This window comes from Adelges cooleyi, unplaced genomic scaffold, assembly GCF_023614345.1.
Source record: "Adelges cooleyi isolate 19-005CV unplaced genomic scaffold, UGA_ACOO_1.1 ACOO_flye_CR_arks_rails_tigmint_CR_PRNA_2, whole genome shotgun sequence".
Lineage (NCBI taxonomy): Eukaryota > Metazoa > Arthropoda > Insecta > Hemiptera > Adelgidae > Adelges > Adelges cooleyi.
The window spans coordinates 1123165-1138834 of NW_026095860.1; the positions used below are offsets into that span (position 1 = coordinate 1123165).

The 15670-nt window shown below is 31.8% G+C and overlaps 1 protein-coding gene across 1 annotated transcript; it reads left to right on the forward strand.

Moving 5' to 3' along the window:
* The first annotated feature begins 12466 nt into the window (after positions 1 to 12466).
* On the forward strand, positions 12467 to 15514 carry LOC126833598 (protein TAPT1 homolog). Its single transcript, XM_050565023.1, has 11 exons — positions 12467 to 12612; positions 12894 to 13045; positions 13126 to 13220; positions 13293 to 13464; positions 13672 to 13807; positions 13926 to 14023; positions 14106 to 14256; positions 14321 to 14490; positions 14569 to 14793; positions 14870 to 15040; positions 15235 to 15514. The coding sequence occupies exons 1-11, from the start codon at positions 12576 to 12578 to the stop codon at positions 15367 to 15369; spliced, it is 1542 nt and encodes a 513-aa protein (XP_050420980.1). The 5' UTR covers positions 12467 to 12575; the 3' UTR covers positions 15370 to 15514.
* The last annotated feature ends 156 nt before the right edge of the window (positions 15515 to 15670 follow it).

The following is a 15670-nucleotide window of genomic DNA, read 5'->3' on the forward strand; positions in this document are numbered from 1 at the left end:
TAAGATAAAAGTTTTAACATTGTTTAATAATGTAAGAGAGCGTTGACTTAAATGAGTGTTTTGCGTGAAATGCATTACAATGTAAAATGTATAAGACGGCAAATAGCTGATTTGTATATTATGAATATTATTATTATTATTTTTTTTTTTAATAACAACAATAGAAACACTATATTTTGCACAGACGTTTTGCCGATTTATTATTATTTGTTTATGTTTCCAACGGCAACTCGTGTGTTTGGTGTCTTATTATGTTGTACAATCAAAATGCAATGGAGTCTTAGACAATTTGACCGTGAGGAGGAGCAGGGTTATTGTTGTTCAGGCGGTGAGCTAGTCTGTAATTGGATAACACGAGTTCGACCGGTAGACGGAACGGGTTACATGTCAAAATGGCATGCATAACTAATGTCACCTGGGCCTGTATGGTTGTCAACAGCTATCGACGACAGCTGTTGTACCTGAAACTTTTGATCACCGATATATTGTAGTTTACCTACTTGTTGACCTGTAACCAATATCGGACGTTATTCGTTTAATCATGATTAGATTAACTACTATCCAACGAATAGGTATTATATTATAAAAAAATTCCATAAAAAAAAAAGAAATTTAATTTTTACCTACATAAATTATCTTTTCTACATTTGGGCGTAAACTTAACTTTTCGCTGTTAAATTCCTAATTAAATTGATCAAAAAAAAATTGAGTCATACAACTTTTTCAAAGAACATTCACACTCTGGGGGTTTGAATGCGCACGGGTTTTGTAAGCAATATTTAAGTAAAAAGGCGTTTTGAGTGATAAACAATGATTTATTATTATTATCGATCATTTGTAGAAATGATTTCACCCGTCCGATTGTGTGTACCTAATCCAAACCCGAATCAAAATACCTCGGCGGACGTCACACGGTTAATATGGCTCAGATAAAATACATATTTGCACGGATTGTGATGGATTATTTACTCATTAGCGGTACACCACACAAACGCACACGTACAAACGTGTGGGATTACAATATGATATGCATGTAGGTAGGTGTTAATAAGAGATAATTTGACTTACAAATTTCGGCGGTTACGCGTTGATAACATTTAGGTCGATGACGTCACTGTGGTGGTGGTGTTTTTTTTTTTAATTTGAAATCGACACAACTGCAGCTTGACAATTTTGGCCATGGGACGGCCAAGCATCCCTTCCAACAAAGGTAGGTCATCCACCCACCTTTGTTTAATAAATCATGTTTAACGGTTATGTTGCTGCACCTCAAAAATTAAACAAAACACAACAAATGTCGGTTATTAAATAAAACAATTACATTTGGCCAATTTGTTCGTTTTCAATACTTACAAATAGTGTGTAGAACTAGAATTAAGATTCTCCCTACCAGTAGGATTAGATTGATGATCTGGCAGCAGCAGAGTGAATCGAGTTAATTGCATTTGTTATTGATATTATTACTTATTTTGGTTATCAATGAAGCTGTAGTAAAAAAGCTAGTGAATAAATGTGTTTATCATATATATATATATATGTGTATCACGCGAATGGCTGATTTGTATAATATTATGATTTATTTATTGATTTTTCCAATCACAACAATAGAAACACAGCAAATATTTCGCACAGACATTATTTGCTTAAGTCTCCAATGGCAACTCGTGTGTTTGGTGTTCTTATTATGTGGTACAGTTATTTCTATTGTAGTCCGAACAAAGCCGAGTGTATGATTAACGTCGTGTTGTCATTACTACTCTATTGGTTTTGGGAAATAATATAATATTTCACTGTACATGCAAAATTCGGCGGGTAGAACTTTAAGTTTTAACTATAATGGTATATTATCATTGAATACTTCTTAATTGATACTACAATATTGATGCCTGTGATGAACAATCACACATCACCTTTGAGTTGAGATTTTGTAAAAAAAAAAAAATTGCCTACACTTTACTCTCTGAAAATGGACTGAGTAACGTCCAAATTCAACATTTTTTTTTTTTTTTGTTGGAAAATATTTATTTCCATGTTCAATACATAATGCAATTTATATATAGTGTTTGCCTAACCTAACCTTACCAGTGAACATTTCTGGCACATAATTTTTAATTAAAAATTATAATTAGACGTATGTATATTATTACACGCTGTCGTGGAAGTTTCCAAAGTTGTGACAGAGCTGTGTAAAATAATAGAAGAAAAAGTCAATGTATTTGTTTAATACATTGTAAAATAACATATTATTAAGTACATGTTTACAAAATTGCAAATATTCGAGAGTGTTACTCTTGGAAATGGATCACCATTCATCTCATACAGGGTTCAATTAGTAATTTAATTATTCTTTTGCTTAGAGTTTTCTTCAAGCAATGTCATCTCAACATCTCACACATTTTTATGTTTTTAACCCCCTCCCAGACTAATATTATTATTTTTATGTCAACTTTTGAAACTTAAATGGTAACATATTTATATATTTTTACAATGCTACATTGTAGTTGCCATGATAGATATTAATATTAGCTATATTATATATCAACCGCAATAACACTATAAGGGTCATCGGCCAACTACGGGTCGGTGGTAAATTCCTCCAAGGTCTAATCGAGTGGAACTTTGTTTTTTCACACCAAGACACTTAGGTTGTGGACGTGGGATTGAAGTATAAAAGAAAGGGGGGGGGGTGCCAAAAAAAAATCACTTCAAATCCAATAAGCAAATAGAGTTAAGGTTTACAGGGTAAAACAAAAAATTAGACATATTCTAATAAATCATATTATAAAATTAAACTTTTAACGCACATAAGAGAGGTCATAGCCTTCACCCCCCGCCCCTTGTACCCATCCTAGCTTGTGTACGCCTTTAGATATTTTCAATATAATAACATAGCCGTAAAACAATATAATATTTTACCTGTTTATTAAAGTATATTTTTATATTATGTGTTCTAAAACACAGTCCAATAACACCTATTTTTTTTTTTATTTATTATATTTTAATTGTTTCAACATAATCTTGTTTTTACAATATATTAATTAATAAGTTACACGATTAGGTAGGCATAATAGAGTAAAAAAATAATTTATAAATTATTTTAATTTAGCTAATTGTACTATAAATTATGAGTTGTTTTAATTAGGTCATTAATCTGATGATAACGATGATGAAGATGACGACGATGATTCTGGCGGTTTTTGGTTCTTTTCCCAATTTTGAAGTGAAGGACTCCTTCTATTATGTTTAGTTTCGAATGAAATTTTTTTAATTGTTCATTTATATCACCTATTTAAAATCACTCTATGCGACAGTTAGCAACCAGTCAACATTTTTAGTAGGTACATTATTATCAATTTAAAAAGTTAACGAAACGTATGCGTTACCGTCCGTGAAAGAAAAAATTCAACTATCAATCAAACGAGTTTTGTGAGAAATTTGAAAAACAACAACGTTTGAGAAAAAAAAAATTCAAGGTCGTCGACGTCAGAGGTTATAGCAAAGTTTCCGTATCGGCGGCCGAACACGAAACCGGTCGTCCGCCGCCGCCGCCGCCGCCGATATAAATAACACATACCGTATTGTTATTTACCGTGCCGCAGCTCTTTGGGCGCGAGCCCGCCGCCGGCCTACGCTAACAGTTATCATTCGGCCAGCGAACGTCGCGCATACACGCCGCACCAACAAAACACACCGTCACCATGGGCGTACTGTACAACGTGTTGTTCCGTAACGGCGGCGGCGGCGGCATGGGATGCGTCGAACCGGCGTCGACCACGACGGCGGACCAACCCGAATGGGTGTTGGACAGACGGGACGGCGGATCTCTGGTGTGGCGCCGGTCCGGGTCCGTGTCGTCCAGACACGTGAAATTCCTGGACGAGGTGCAGGTGAAGGTGTACGAACGGGACGAAGACGCCGACTTTGCCGCCGCCGACAACTCGGACTCGGACCGGACGGCGACGTGGACGACTTCCTGACGACGTCGTCGTGGTCGACGGACACGGCCGCGGACGACTGCCGTTTGCTGTGCGGCGACGGCAAATTGGCCGCCGACGACACGGACACCGTGGTGCTGATGATGTCCGGCACGGTGTTGGGCCTATGCATCGGGCTGGCGTACCTGTTCACGCCCGTCAACTGGTTACTGCACCAGCTCATCGACTAGTCGCGCGGACGCGTGCGTTGTGTACGTAGAAAATTAATTATTTCTATGCGTTAATTATTATTATTATTATTATAATTATTTTTTTTTTTTTATTAATTTTACAATATTTATTTTTCGATTTTTTTTTTCGAATTTTATTAGTCTATCCATCCAATTTATATATACATATATATATATATATATAAATGATTATATTACACTATTAAAAATATAATATACTTAGGTGTACTCAAAAACCGTATCGATTTTCCATGTCATTTTTTAAAATTGTTTTCAAATCAATTTTTTACCACTTTTATCGCCGCCTTAATGTGTGCCGTATGGAGATTAGACGCCCTCGAATTATAACAATAATAATATTATAATGTTATTGCAATAATAGGCATTGTTTTTCAAGTTTAACCCGACCGCTGTACCTCGTTCTCGGTCGTGCAATATTATATAATATTTAACATCAATAATATCCATTGTACATCATAATGTCGTCATGTCGGTAAACAAATTTACTTTAGTTTTTATATTATATAATTAATATTATTGCCAAACCGGCTAGTCGGCGGTGTAAACGTGTGTGATGGACACTGCTTAATTAATTTTTATTTATATTATACACCTGCCTACGTTTTACATTTTATTTTAATATTAATTTTTTATCATATAAGCGCCTTATACCTATACCAACAATGTATACTTTTTATGTAAAATATTTTTTTTAATATTATTATTATTATTATTATTATGTTATTTTTTAGCGCTTATTTTCGAGCGCCTTGTATAAGACTGAAAAAATAAACGCGTCGCACGCCGTTTTATTCGTACATATTATATATAATAATATAAATGTCGCCTGTTCAATGTAGGACCTATATCATTCCCTTATTCCTTGTGTATAAGTGTGTACAGGGTGATCCTCGAGACACTCGAGGTCTATCGATGTTCAATAATTATGTTTAATTACATTTTTTTTTAATATTGACAACAATTTGCTGAACGTTTATGGACTGATAACCGGCGATAACCCCGTTTTTGAACGATCGTCAGGAATTTCAATACTGTAAAATAACATTTTTTAAATCAAATAAATTATCTCCATAAAATAAAGCCACGAAAATCGAATTATTGCCAAAGAAAATTAGCGTCTCGCGGCAAATGAATCACCCTGTATAATGTATATCTTACACAATTGTTCTTGAATTGAATTTCTTTGAAATCAGTGTATTACATATTCCACGTTTCAGTGTAATATTCATAGCAGTTACACTGCTGTGCTGTTCTTAACATAAATTAATATTTTTACTTTATACAAGTATAAAATAATTGTATTGTACACATGTAAATGAATAATAGTTTTCAACGTGATTGCCAAAGACAATATTTACAAAATATATTGCTATTGTTTAAAAAGTTTAAAAAAAAAATAGTCAACGGTTATGTTGTTGCACTGCAAATTGAAGTGAAACGCAACAAATGTCGGTTAAGACAAAAAATAAAAAATATATCTACATTTGGCCTATATTTTGTTCCTTTTAAAGACTTTAGATATAATGTAGAATTAAGAATCTAACTACAAGTTATATTACATTGATCGTCTGGCAGAAAAGCGAATTAAGTTAATTGTATTTGTTATTGATATTATTATTTATTTTGGTTTATTAGTTATTAATGAAATGAATATTACAAAAATCAGTAAATAAACCAAAAAAAATAAAAATAAGCCCTACTTAAATGGCAAATGAACTTCAACAATTGAAACCCACTCGAGAGATATACTTGTACTGATAAAATAATAATATTATTATATAATCATAATTAATAATGGTCTTGACTTATCTTGGTAAGTTCTAAGAGTTATAATTTTAAAAATGGAAAACAGATAAAATAATATACCTACTGTTTTCCCACACGGTTTGGATGGTAAATTATGCGGAACTTCAATAATTATATTTCATTGAATAGATAACAATAACAGCTTTAAACGATAATAATAATAATATGATTAAGTAAACAATTTTTTTTTCACACATAACACTTGAGGTATGTATACAATACAATACAATATGTATACCACATCGAATGGGATACCATCCGAGTTAATTACCGTTTCGAAATGATAAATGTTTGCTATACTCAATACCTACTGCTGTTTATTGGATCAATAATTGGATAGACACGATTGATGCGATTATAAATGGTAAATTAATAACCATCATTTGGGATCGTTTAATATATTATGTTAATTGCATATTTTCATAACAGCTAATAGACGGATAGTAAAAAACTAAAACTTAAATGGTAAAGTATACCATGTACTTGCTAAGTTTTTAAATTAAGAATACTTTACCAACAATTTTCACTGGTCGACGACCAGTTTTGAGTATTCAGACTTTTAAATGGCGAAGTGAAGAGTTATTTTTATCTGCACCGTGACCTAACCTAACCGCACTACACGTTCTATTTTAAACTCTAGTAATAACTTTAAAAGTAATCATTCAAAACTGGTCGACGACCAGTCGAACATTTCTGGAAATTATTCTAAATTTATAAAGTCAATTAAACACACACGTGCGTTACCATTTAAGTTTCAAAAATTAATAGCGCTCTGGATAATATATATTTAAATGGGTTAAAATAGTTGATAACTTTGTAATATTGTACAATATCGTTAAGAATAAGACGTGTACTACCTACAGCAAATGGATCATTCGGTATTACTTCTTCAAAAGAAGTTCTTTTGACTTGTTTTACAGTATGAAAAATAATAACCCACCGGTGGGTCACACAAAAAAAATGTAAACATTTAATGGACCAGGCCACCAAGTATCTACTGATTTGTATTAAACTTTTAACCTAACCTGATTAAACCGAAACAAACCTATCCAGACCTATATAACCTTATGTCAAATGGACCATCAAGTATAACTCTAGTATAGTCTAAACCATAAGGCTTGAAGAAAGTGGTATTAAATAAATAAATACATACATCTTTCTCTCTCTCTCTCTCTCGATACAGATACCTATAATTAAATGTGGATAGATTTTTCAACTATAGTTCTTGGCAAACAATTGTACTTCAAAAAAAAAATATATATAAAACCGTCATAAGTTATGTTATAATAAATCAACACTATACTAACTTACACCTTACAGATGTTGAAAAATCGCCCACCCAACTTCGAAGTTTTAGTCGTCTAGTGAAAAACATATCTCAAATTCGATTGCTTTAAAAACCGTAAACAGTTCAATTAGGAAGTATTATGTAAAACAACTTGTTTGTGAATATTAATAATTGACTTTTTTAAGTATATATTTTATATAGAGAACGAAATCAAAATGTTCAGATGACTAAGAAATAATAAAATAATAATACTCTCCGTTTTTCGACAATTTAATAATCTCACAATCGAGTTAATTAACAAACATAAATCAAAAAGACCAAGTTTTGTATTATTAATTTATCAAATTACATCAAGTCTTACAAAATCAGCTTAGATTCATTTCATCTCAGTCGCCCCTTCTCGAGATGTATTTATTAATTTTATTCAGGCAACGGCATCGAACTCGGAAGTGAGATTATGATTTTATAATTAATTTATTATTTTTCCAAAAATAATTAGTGCAAATTTAAGAACTTGTTACTTGTATAAGAAAACACGGTCAGCGTGAACGGATTTCAAGTTTAACTCTTGGAAAATATATTTTAGAGAATTCCTAGTAAATGAATTATTAATTGTTTTTTTTTCTAAATGGGCATAGCTAATAATCGGTCATAGGTCTGAACATTTAACCAAAGGTGTACATAATCAGTGTTTACACCCAACCATTTTGTCTTCTCCTAGCTGATGGAACGTAAAACCATAAAAATCAATCGGAAGACTTTTTACAGTGAAAGAAAACCGTGCAGCCGTATCCACGTTTTAGAGGAATTGTACATAATGTAATCCAAGTAGTATCAATAATAGAGTGGGTACCTCCTCCTATGTGGTGCTCGCATCGAAAGCACTATATTTTATAAATAATAATAATATGTAAGCAACGGTATGATAACAATAATGTACAGGCCCGGCAACGTTGAGTATTGACGTTTCAGTTTGACATTCGCTTGCATTGGGAAAAATAAAACGATAAAAATCGAATAAAAAGCTTATGTGAATTTTTTATGTACCAGAGAGAGAAAATAATAACATAAGATGTGCTTTTCTCGGTATTGCACGTAACCGATGTACTTATTTTTAGGTTTTGTTTATTTATTCGCTTAAAATACAATATGATATTATATTATGCTCGGTATACGATAATGTAAGATAACAAAAAAAAATGATTTCTTCTATATTTTATAGTATCTAATCTGAAAGAAAAAAAAAATCAAACGCAGCATGTGAAAACTCGAGCAGTTTTTCCACTGACTTGTGTTGTTTTGGTGCCAAATGCAATTATTATTATCACCTATCGCCGAGATTCACCCGTTGGTGTGATCTCAATATTGAATGCACGGGTTTGCTGGATTTTTGCAAAATTGCATTAAAAAAAAAAAAGAAATAAAAATGATTACTCCTATCCATAGGTTTTTAATCGAAAATCGTTGAACTTAAAAGGTTATTGTAATAATATTATAATAATAATAATAATATGTATTGTGCTGTGTAGGTACATCTCATACACGAATTGCCTTAGCGAAGCGTTGTTATTGATGCTATTAGTGTGAGTAATTACATTACCTAAATTATCAATATTACATACACAATAGCCAATAAGTAAATACAATAGACCTTAGTTTGGTAATTTCATTACAGCCCATAGGAAAATTATTATTATTATTATCCCTACAATAAACCGGTGTGTCTCGAATGAACCATGTTGACCTGTAGTTGTACGTACAACACATTAACAATATATTTTACAAGCGTATAACATAATAATATTAAGTAAATCTATCCCATACGGCTAAAACCGTGAACAATAATTATTATTCTGAACTCACGAGCTGCCTTAATTTGTTCGAACCTTTTTTCGTTTGTAGGTAATTAAACCGGTGATAAAAAAAAATAAATGATAAAAAAACAATAATAATCAATAAAAGACAGCGCGAATGGTTTTCTTAAATCATAACAAACAGATCATACACCGATCCGTTTAACACGAGACACTCGGTATGTCTTAAAGTTATTGACAAAATTGTTTGTGTAATGTGTTACTTATATACTTGTTATATACTTGTTACTTATGATACTTGTATCGTACAATTAAATATATATATTTTTAAACTTATTAGTATTTCTCAGAGCTCTATAGACTTTTGAAACTTAAATTTATATGTGTTTAATTAGAGCTGTTGTTTCAGTTAAGAATAATTTGCTGATCATTTTGTTTAAGTTATTCAAATTTGGAATTTAGACGGGATGTGTTTAAGCTCCAAAGCTAATATTCTAAATGATATTTCAAGGATTTAATCTTGAAAGGTTTTTCATCTAAATAATAATAACAATAAAACAAACAATTTGGATTTTGTTTACACCGTATTATGCACATACCCAACCCTTTTATTGTAATATTATTCTATAGTTACTACACGAACCTGTGCTGTGTGTAATAATTATTTATCTATACTATTGTAATGTCAGCGATTTCAAAATAAGTGTGTTTTTTTCCAACAAATAACACATTAACACATGATTGTTTAATTACTACTGCGCCAGTATATTATATCTAGATCATAAATCTATAAGTTCTTAATAATGTTAAAAAATGGGAAACGTTTAATCAGTAAAACACACTGAAAAATTCAGCGCCAGCACAGAGGGGTTGGGCCATCGTGGAATTTTGGGAAGGGAGTGCGGTTTGCAGTTATCAAGAAATTATTTGGCGAGATTACTTAAAAAAAAAAAAAAACCTTCAATATAATCTATCTAGATGGTTAATAGTATATAAAATGGCAAAACTCTTGATTTTTGTTTTTTAGATTCCTATCTGCGAATTTAATTTACCATCTACTAGAATTTATACAGTTGAACATAAATTACATTAGAAAATATAGGTAAAGAGAAAAAGCTTGATAATTGTATATTTTAAATATGAGAAATGTTTACATTTCAAACAATTTTTAAACGAGTTTAAAATAGCTTAAGAAAAAGAAAAATATTACTTTTCGACGACTTAATAAATTAACGTTTGCAGCAACCAAATCAAGGAAGCTCCAAGTATAAACGTCATTAGTTAATAATTATTATTATTGGTTATAACAGTATACATATTTTCTGCTATTTACATTAATTGACAATTGTATTTATTAGGTTAACCGTTATCAGAAAAATAATCCATTAATTACCTATATATTTATCATACACGAATTTTTTATTTAAAAACATATTAAATATAATTGTTTTTCTATCATTATAATAAAATGTGTTTTTGTTTTTTGGCCCTTTCAGTATCTTACTCTGTAAAATTTCAACGCTTAATTTTTTTTAGGTTGACTTTAGAACACTTTTAAATTAATCCATTATACATTTTTATATAGACATAAAAATTGGTAAATAAATTGGGAGGGGAGCTTATTCCATCTGTGTTATAAGAGGTAGGGATGTTGGTTCTTTATTAGCCTAGGGGTGCCTTTTAGGTAAATCCGGACCTGTGTATTGGCAATAAACCAAATAATTGTAATTAGGTGTCATTAGGTTTTTTGGGTTTACCTCGATAAAAAAATGTGCAGAATAATTAAAAAATATGGTCACCCTTGCTCGGTGGGTGGGACTATTTTAAAAGTTATATTGTGCTGAATTTTTAAATTAAAAAAAAATATGTAAGTATACCCGATTGGGTTTGAATTCAGCAGAATCGACTATAGTAAGCAATCGACACAGCTGATAGCCGCCTTATTTCCGTGTAAAGGTGGAGTTACACTTTAATTAACATACATTACAGTGTATAATCATTTTATACTGTATTTTACGGCTACCTTATACGTGTAATATTATTTATGTAGAATAATATATTATTATAGCCGTACACACGGTTTTAACAATATTATTATTCTTGTTAAATTGATTAGGAGCAATCATAATGACTTCACTATGGGTCACCATACAAAGTTTACATTGCATAATTAATAAACTTATCTAAAGCGTTTTTTTCTCCAATGAACCTTTACGAGTAACAATTATATTGTAAACAATATAGATTTAACAGCTGTATAAGACCTTTATGATATTGTATTAACTATAATACACCTACGTTCAAAATATTGTTCGTCCTAAATGTTTATATAATATTAGGTGTATAAACTTTTGCCATTTGTCTTCTACTCGACAAGAAGAATTATTGAAAACTTCTGAATAAACTATTAACTGTAGTAGTTTATTAATTTCAGCAAATGTTCATGAATTTTTTTAAAATAATAAGTATAATTTTTATTTTGTAATTATTTATTTACAAAAAATAACAAGTGATAAGAAAATTTCAAGTTCAAATTTGCATTCAAACATCTCAAGAGATAACTAGATAACTATTAACTATTACCTACATTTTTAAATGAAAATTTAAACATGTTTAATGACTATTCTTTAGTTTAATAGGCATGTTGTTCCAAATTTTGCATTTCAACTTTGGCCTTTGCGTTTGGAAATTACTTGTCTATTCAGTATTGGTATACCTATATATAGATATTATACAGAATATGTATAATGGGTAAAGTCGAATACCTAAGTGTTTTAAATTCAAATGTATGTAGTAATTTTAAAAAAGTAGACGGTTTGTAACCCAACTGATAAAATATAACAGCTTAAGCCTCAAGCACACACGTTTAATGTACAATGGTTTAGCTCCTTTAGAAATAGGTAAATACTTACAAACACAACTGCAAAATATCATACCTGTTGTTGGTATTAATTTTTTTTCTAACACGCCAAGTAATTTCTAAAAACCTCGAGGCTTTCGCGGTAAAAGAAATAATACCTATGTATTTTTTTTAAACGTAGCTAGGTACAATAGTCAATACAAACATTGCAATAAAACGAATTTTGAAACCAAAACTAGGATTTTTTTTTTTAATCTTAACATCAAAATACGGAACTATTTGAAATCGATTTTTAGATTTTTTTATTTCAAATAACGTTGTATTTAAATACAAATTGATTTGATTTGATTTTTATTTAAATAATTGTTTAATTTGAATATTATTATTTCCACCAGCTGTACCTACCTAATGGTATGCCGTTCGGTTACGTTTGTGACACGGATTGTATTTCTATGGTTAATGATAAGGCGATTTTTCTACTGATAACAGCTGTTATCAGCAACGCGTTTTATCAGTCAAGGCGTATTCGAGTGTAAATTATTATTGTAATATTAAATCCTTGTGTCCTATACATTTTCAAATTTTGGCTGTGTTCAAAAAAACGAGACTACAAAGTACAAGATGGGCAAGGTCGAAGGTGCACCGAAAAAACGTTCAGGTTGGTTCAATGGTTTTCCGAATTAATAACTTATTTGTCTGATAGTTTTTGTGGAAGTGAACTGCAGAAATTGTGGGTTCTCGAATAACATGGTTGTTTTATCCTTAGTATTTCGCTTTACAGTTTAGTTTTTTAATTACTTAAACAACAACAGTTGTGTTGTAAAGAAGACCAGGATATTGAGTTATTTAACTTCAAAGTGTTCTACCTATTTTACTCGTGTAAACAAAAAATACCCATATTACATGCACAAGTGTTTTCAAAATATATTGTTTTTACAGGTTCCCTATGGGATTTCATTTGTGTTGAATTCACTCGTGGTTATTCCTTAGAACACGACGAGAAAGAGTATTCCGACAGGAGAGAAAAAGTTTACACCTTCATGAAAATACCCCTAGAAGTAGAACGGTTCATGTTCTATGGATTTTGTCAAGTATGTAAAACAGCTTAGTTGCCATTAATATATTGACAATTGCTAAATATATATAACGACACTGTATCCAATTTTTGTAGTGTGCAGATTCCTTTCTGTTTGTCTACACGTTCTTACCGTTACGGGCGTTGGTTGCGCTCAAGTCGTTTATATTCCGTACAGTATTTAAATTTCGGTTTGTATTGTTGAAATTGTTTTATCTCGTCGATGCTGGCGTTGTTGTTGTACACACATTTTTTTTTTTTAGAGATAAACATAAAAATAAACGATTGACGGCGGCCGAAGCGTGTGACCTCCTCAAGATGGCTATAATAGTGACTTGTACAATGATTTTGATGCCCTGGGACACGTCGATGATGTACCATGTGATTAAAAGCCAGTCGGTTATCAAACTGTACATTTTCTTTAACATGTTGGAGGTAAATAATGTATATTTGCTAAATTATCAAAACCAGCTTTTTAATGCATTGGGTTTTTTATCGAACTATTGTTTATTCGTTCACTCTCATAAAGATAAAAGAATTATGTATAATTATTCATTCCAAACACTGGTAAAAAAAACATATTGTTATGATAAGTTATGTAATATAATATTTATGTATTGTGTTTACGTTGTCTAATTGCAGGTTGGAGATAGACTGTTTTCGTCTTTCGGTCAAGATATTCTGGACGCTCTATTTTGGACAGCCACTGAACCCAAACACAGTCGCCGTGAGCATTTCGGAGTGTTGCCACATTTCGTAATTGCCGTGTTTTACGTCAGTATCCTTTTTTTTAATCGATAGTGGCTAATTTTTACCGGATGGCCTCCCCCCTCCTATAAACAAGCCGTTCATGATATATTTATTTGTCGATACAATGCCCTTAACTTAACATTTAGTTTTACACAGCATACTCGTGTTATGCCAAGCTACTACGCTAAACGTAGCTATAAATTCTAGTCACAAGGCGTTACTGGCCATCATGATGTCCAACAATGTAATTATATATATTTCAAATTATTGAAAAATCTCGATTTCAAATTTGATAACTGATTGTAATTTTTTTTTTTTCATTTAAGTTTGTCGAACTCAAAGGCAGCGTGTTTAAAAAGTTCGACAAGACAAACTTGTTTCAGTTGGCTTGCAGCGACGTTCGAGAGCGTTTCCATTTATTTCTACTGTTGTTAATTGTCGTTGTGCAGACAATGAAAGAATACCAATGGACTAGCGGTCAGTGCTCTTATAATGATAATAATATCTGGTTTTAATCTTTTAATTTTTTTTTTTGTAATAGATTCATTTTGGGAACTAATGCTCGATTGCATGTACGTCATGGTATCGGAAATGTTGATAGATTGGACCAAACACGCTTTCATTACGAGATTTAACGAAATCAACTTGTCCGTCTACCGGGACTACGTACTTAGTTTTGCCTACGATACTGCTCAGTCACGGCACCACAAAGTCAGTAGCTGTTCGAGTAATTATACCGATAATGTTTATTTCTCGTAGTGAACACATTTGTGTTTTACACGTTTCCAGGCCTTCACCGACCATTCGGATTTAGTTGCGAGGCGTATGGGATTCATCCCGATACCGTTAGGAGTGGTAATGATTAAAGTGTTGACACGTTGCGTTACGATTGACGGCCGCTTGGCTTCAATAGCGTTGCTGGTTTTTGCCTTTACGTGTCTTGTCACGTTAAAAATCGTCAACCTCATCTATATCCTGGGCAGGGCTTGTAAGCTCATAGATTTTCACAAGATTGTAAGTGAATATACTTGTCATTGTACTTTTTGTATTTACAACCAAGCTGTAAGCAACGTCGTTTTGTTGTTTTTAGCTGTTGATAAGAAATCTGAAAAACGGTGTCAGCGTTCAAGACATGGCCACCAGTCCGATGAAACCACAATTCCGCAACAAAACGTTATGGGCCGATGACAAAGAAAACCGGCCTTCGCCGCTCATTGAAGTTCCGCCTTTAGGTCCAACACCGATGTTTGCTAATAGTAACGTAAGTATTTTTTTATTGTTTTCTCGCAAATCAATCGGAAGTCGGCTTTCTTACGTAAGTACTTGCCGCGTCGTACAATCCTGTATTGAACCAATAAATTGTAATTGTTTGATGAACAGTAGTATTTAAATTGATGAAAAATAAATGTATAATTTTTAATTGTTAAAAAAAAAAAAAAAAATGTTTAATTACAGGTTGACATTAAAGAGGCTTGTTTGAACACTCAAGTGTTGGAAGATATCGTGGAATGTGATTTGACGCAAAGCGACCCAGATTTTAAACTGTCTTTGATGCGTGACGTGGACACAATCAGCACCAAGTCGGCGTGAACGACGGCAAACAATAAAATATATTAGTTAAATTTTTTATTTGGTACGCGGGATAAGACTGTTGTCGTAGAAACCAATTCCATTTGTTGTTATTTGTTACGTTAAATCAATTATTTTTTAATTAAAGTGTGTGTCTAAATTTTGTGACAGTGGGTTAAAAACTATTTTTTTTTTTTTATTTGCATTGTCACCCTACTGTTTGTTTTTGTTATGACTCGATCTCCATAGCAACGTGTACAATATAATGCTGTTATCATTTGAAAATATTAATGTTATATTTTTTTTATTATATTTTTATACA

Coding starts and splice junctions, on each gene's coding strand:
- LOC126833598 (XM_050565023.1), top strand. CDS start 12,576: ATGGGCAAGGTCGAAGGTGCACCGAAAAAACGTTCAG. Junction 12,613..12,893: donor TGCACCGAAAAAACGTTCAG/GTTGGTTCAATG, acceptor TTGTTTTTACAG/GTTCCCTATGGGATTTCATT. Junction 13,808..13,925: donor AATTGCCGTGTTTTACGTCA/GTATCCTTTTTT, acceptor CTTAACATTTAG/TTTTACACAGCATACTCGTG.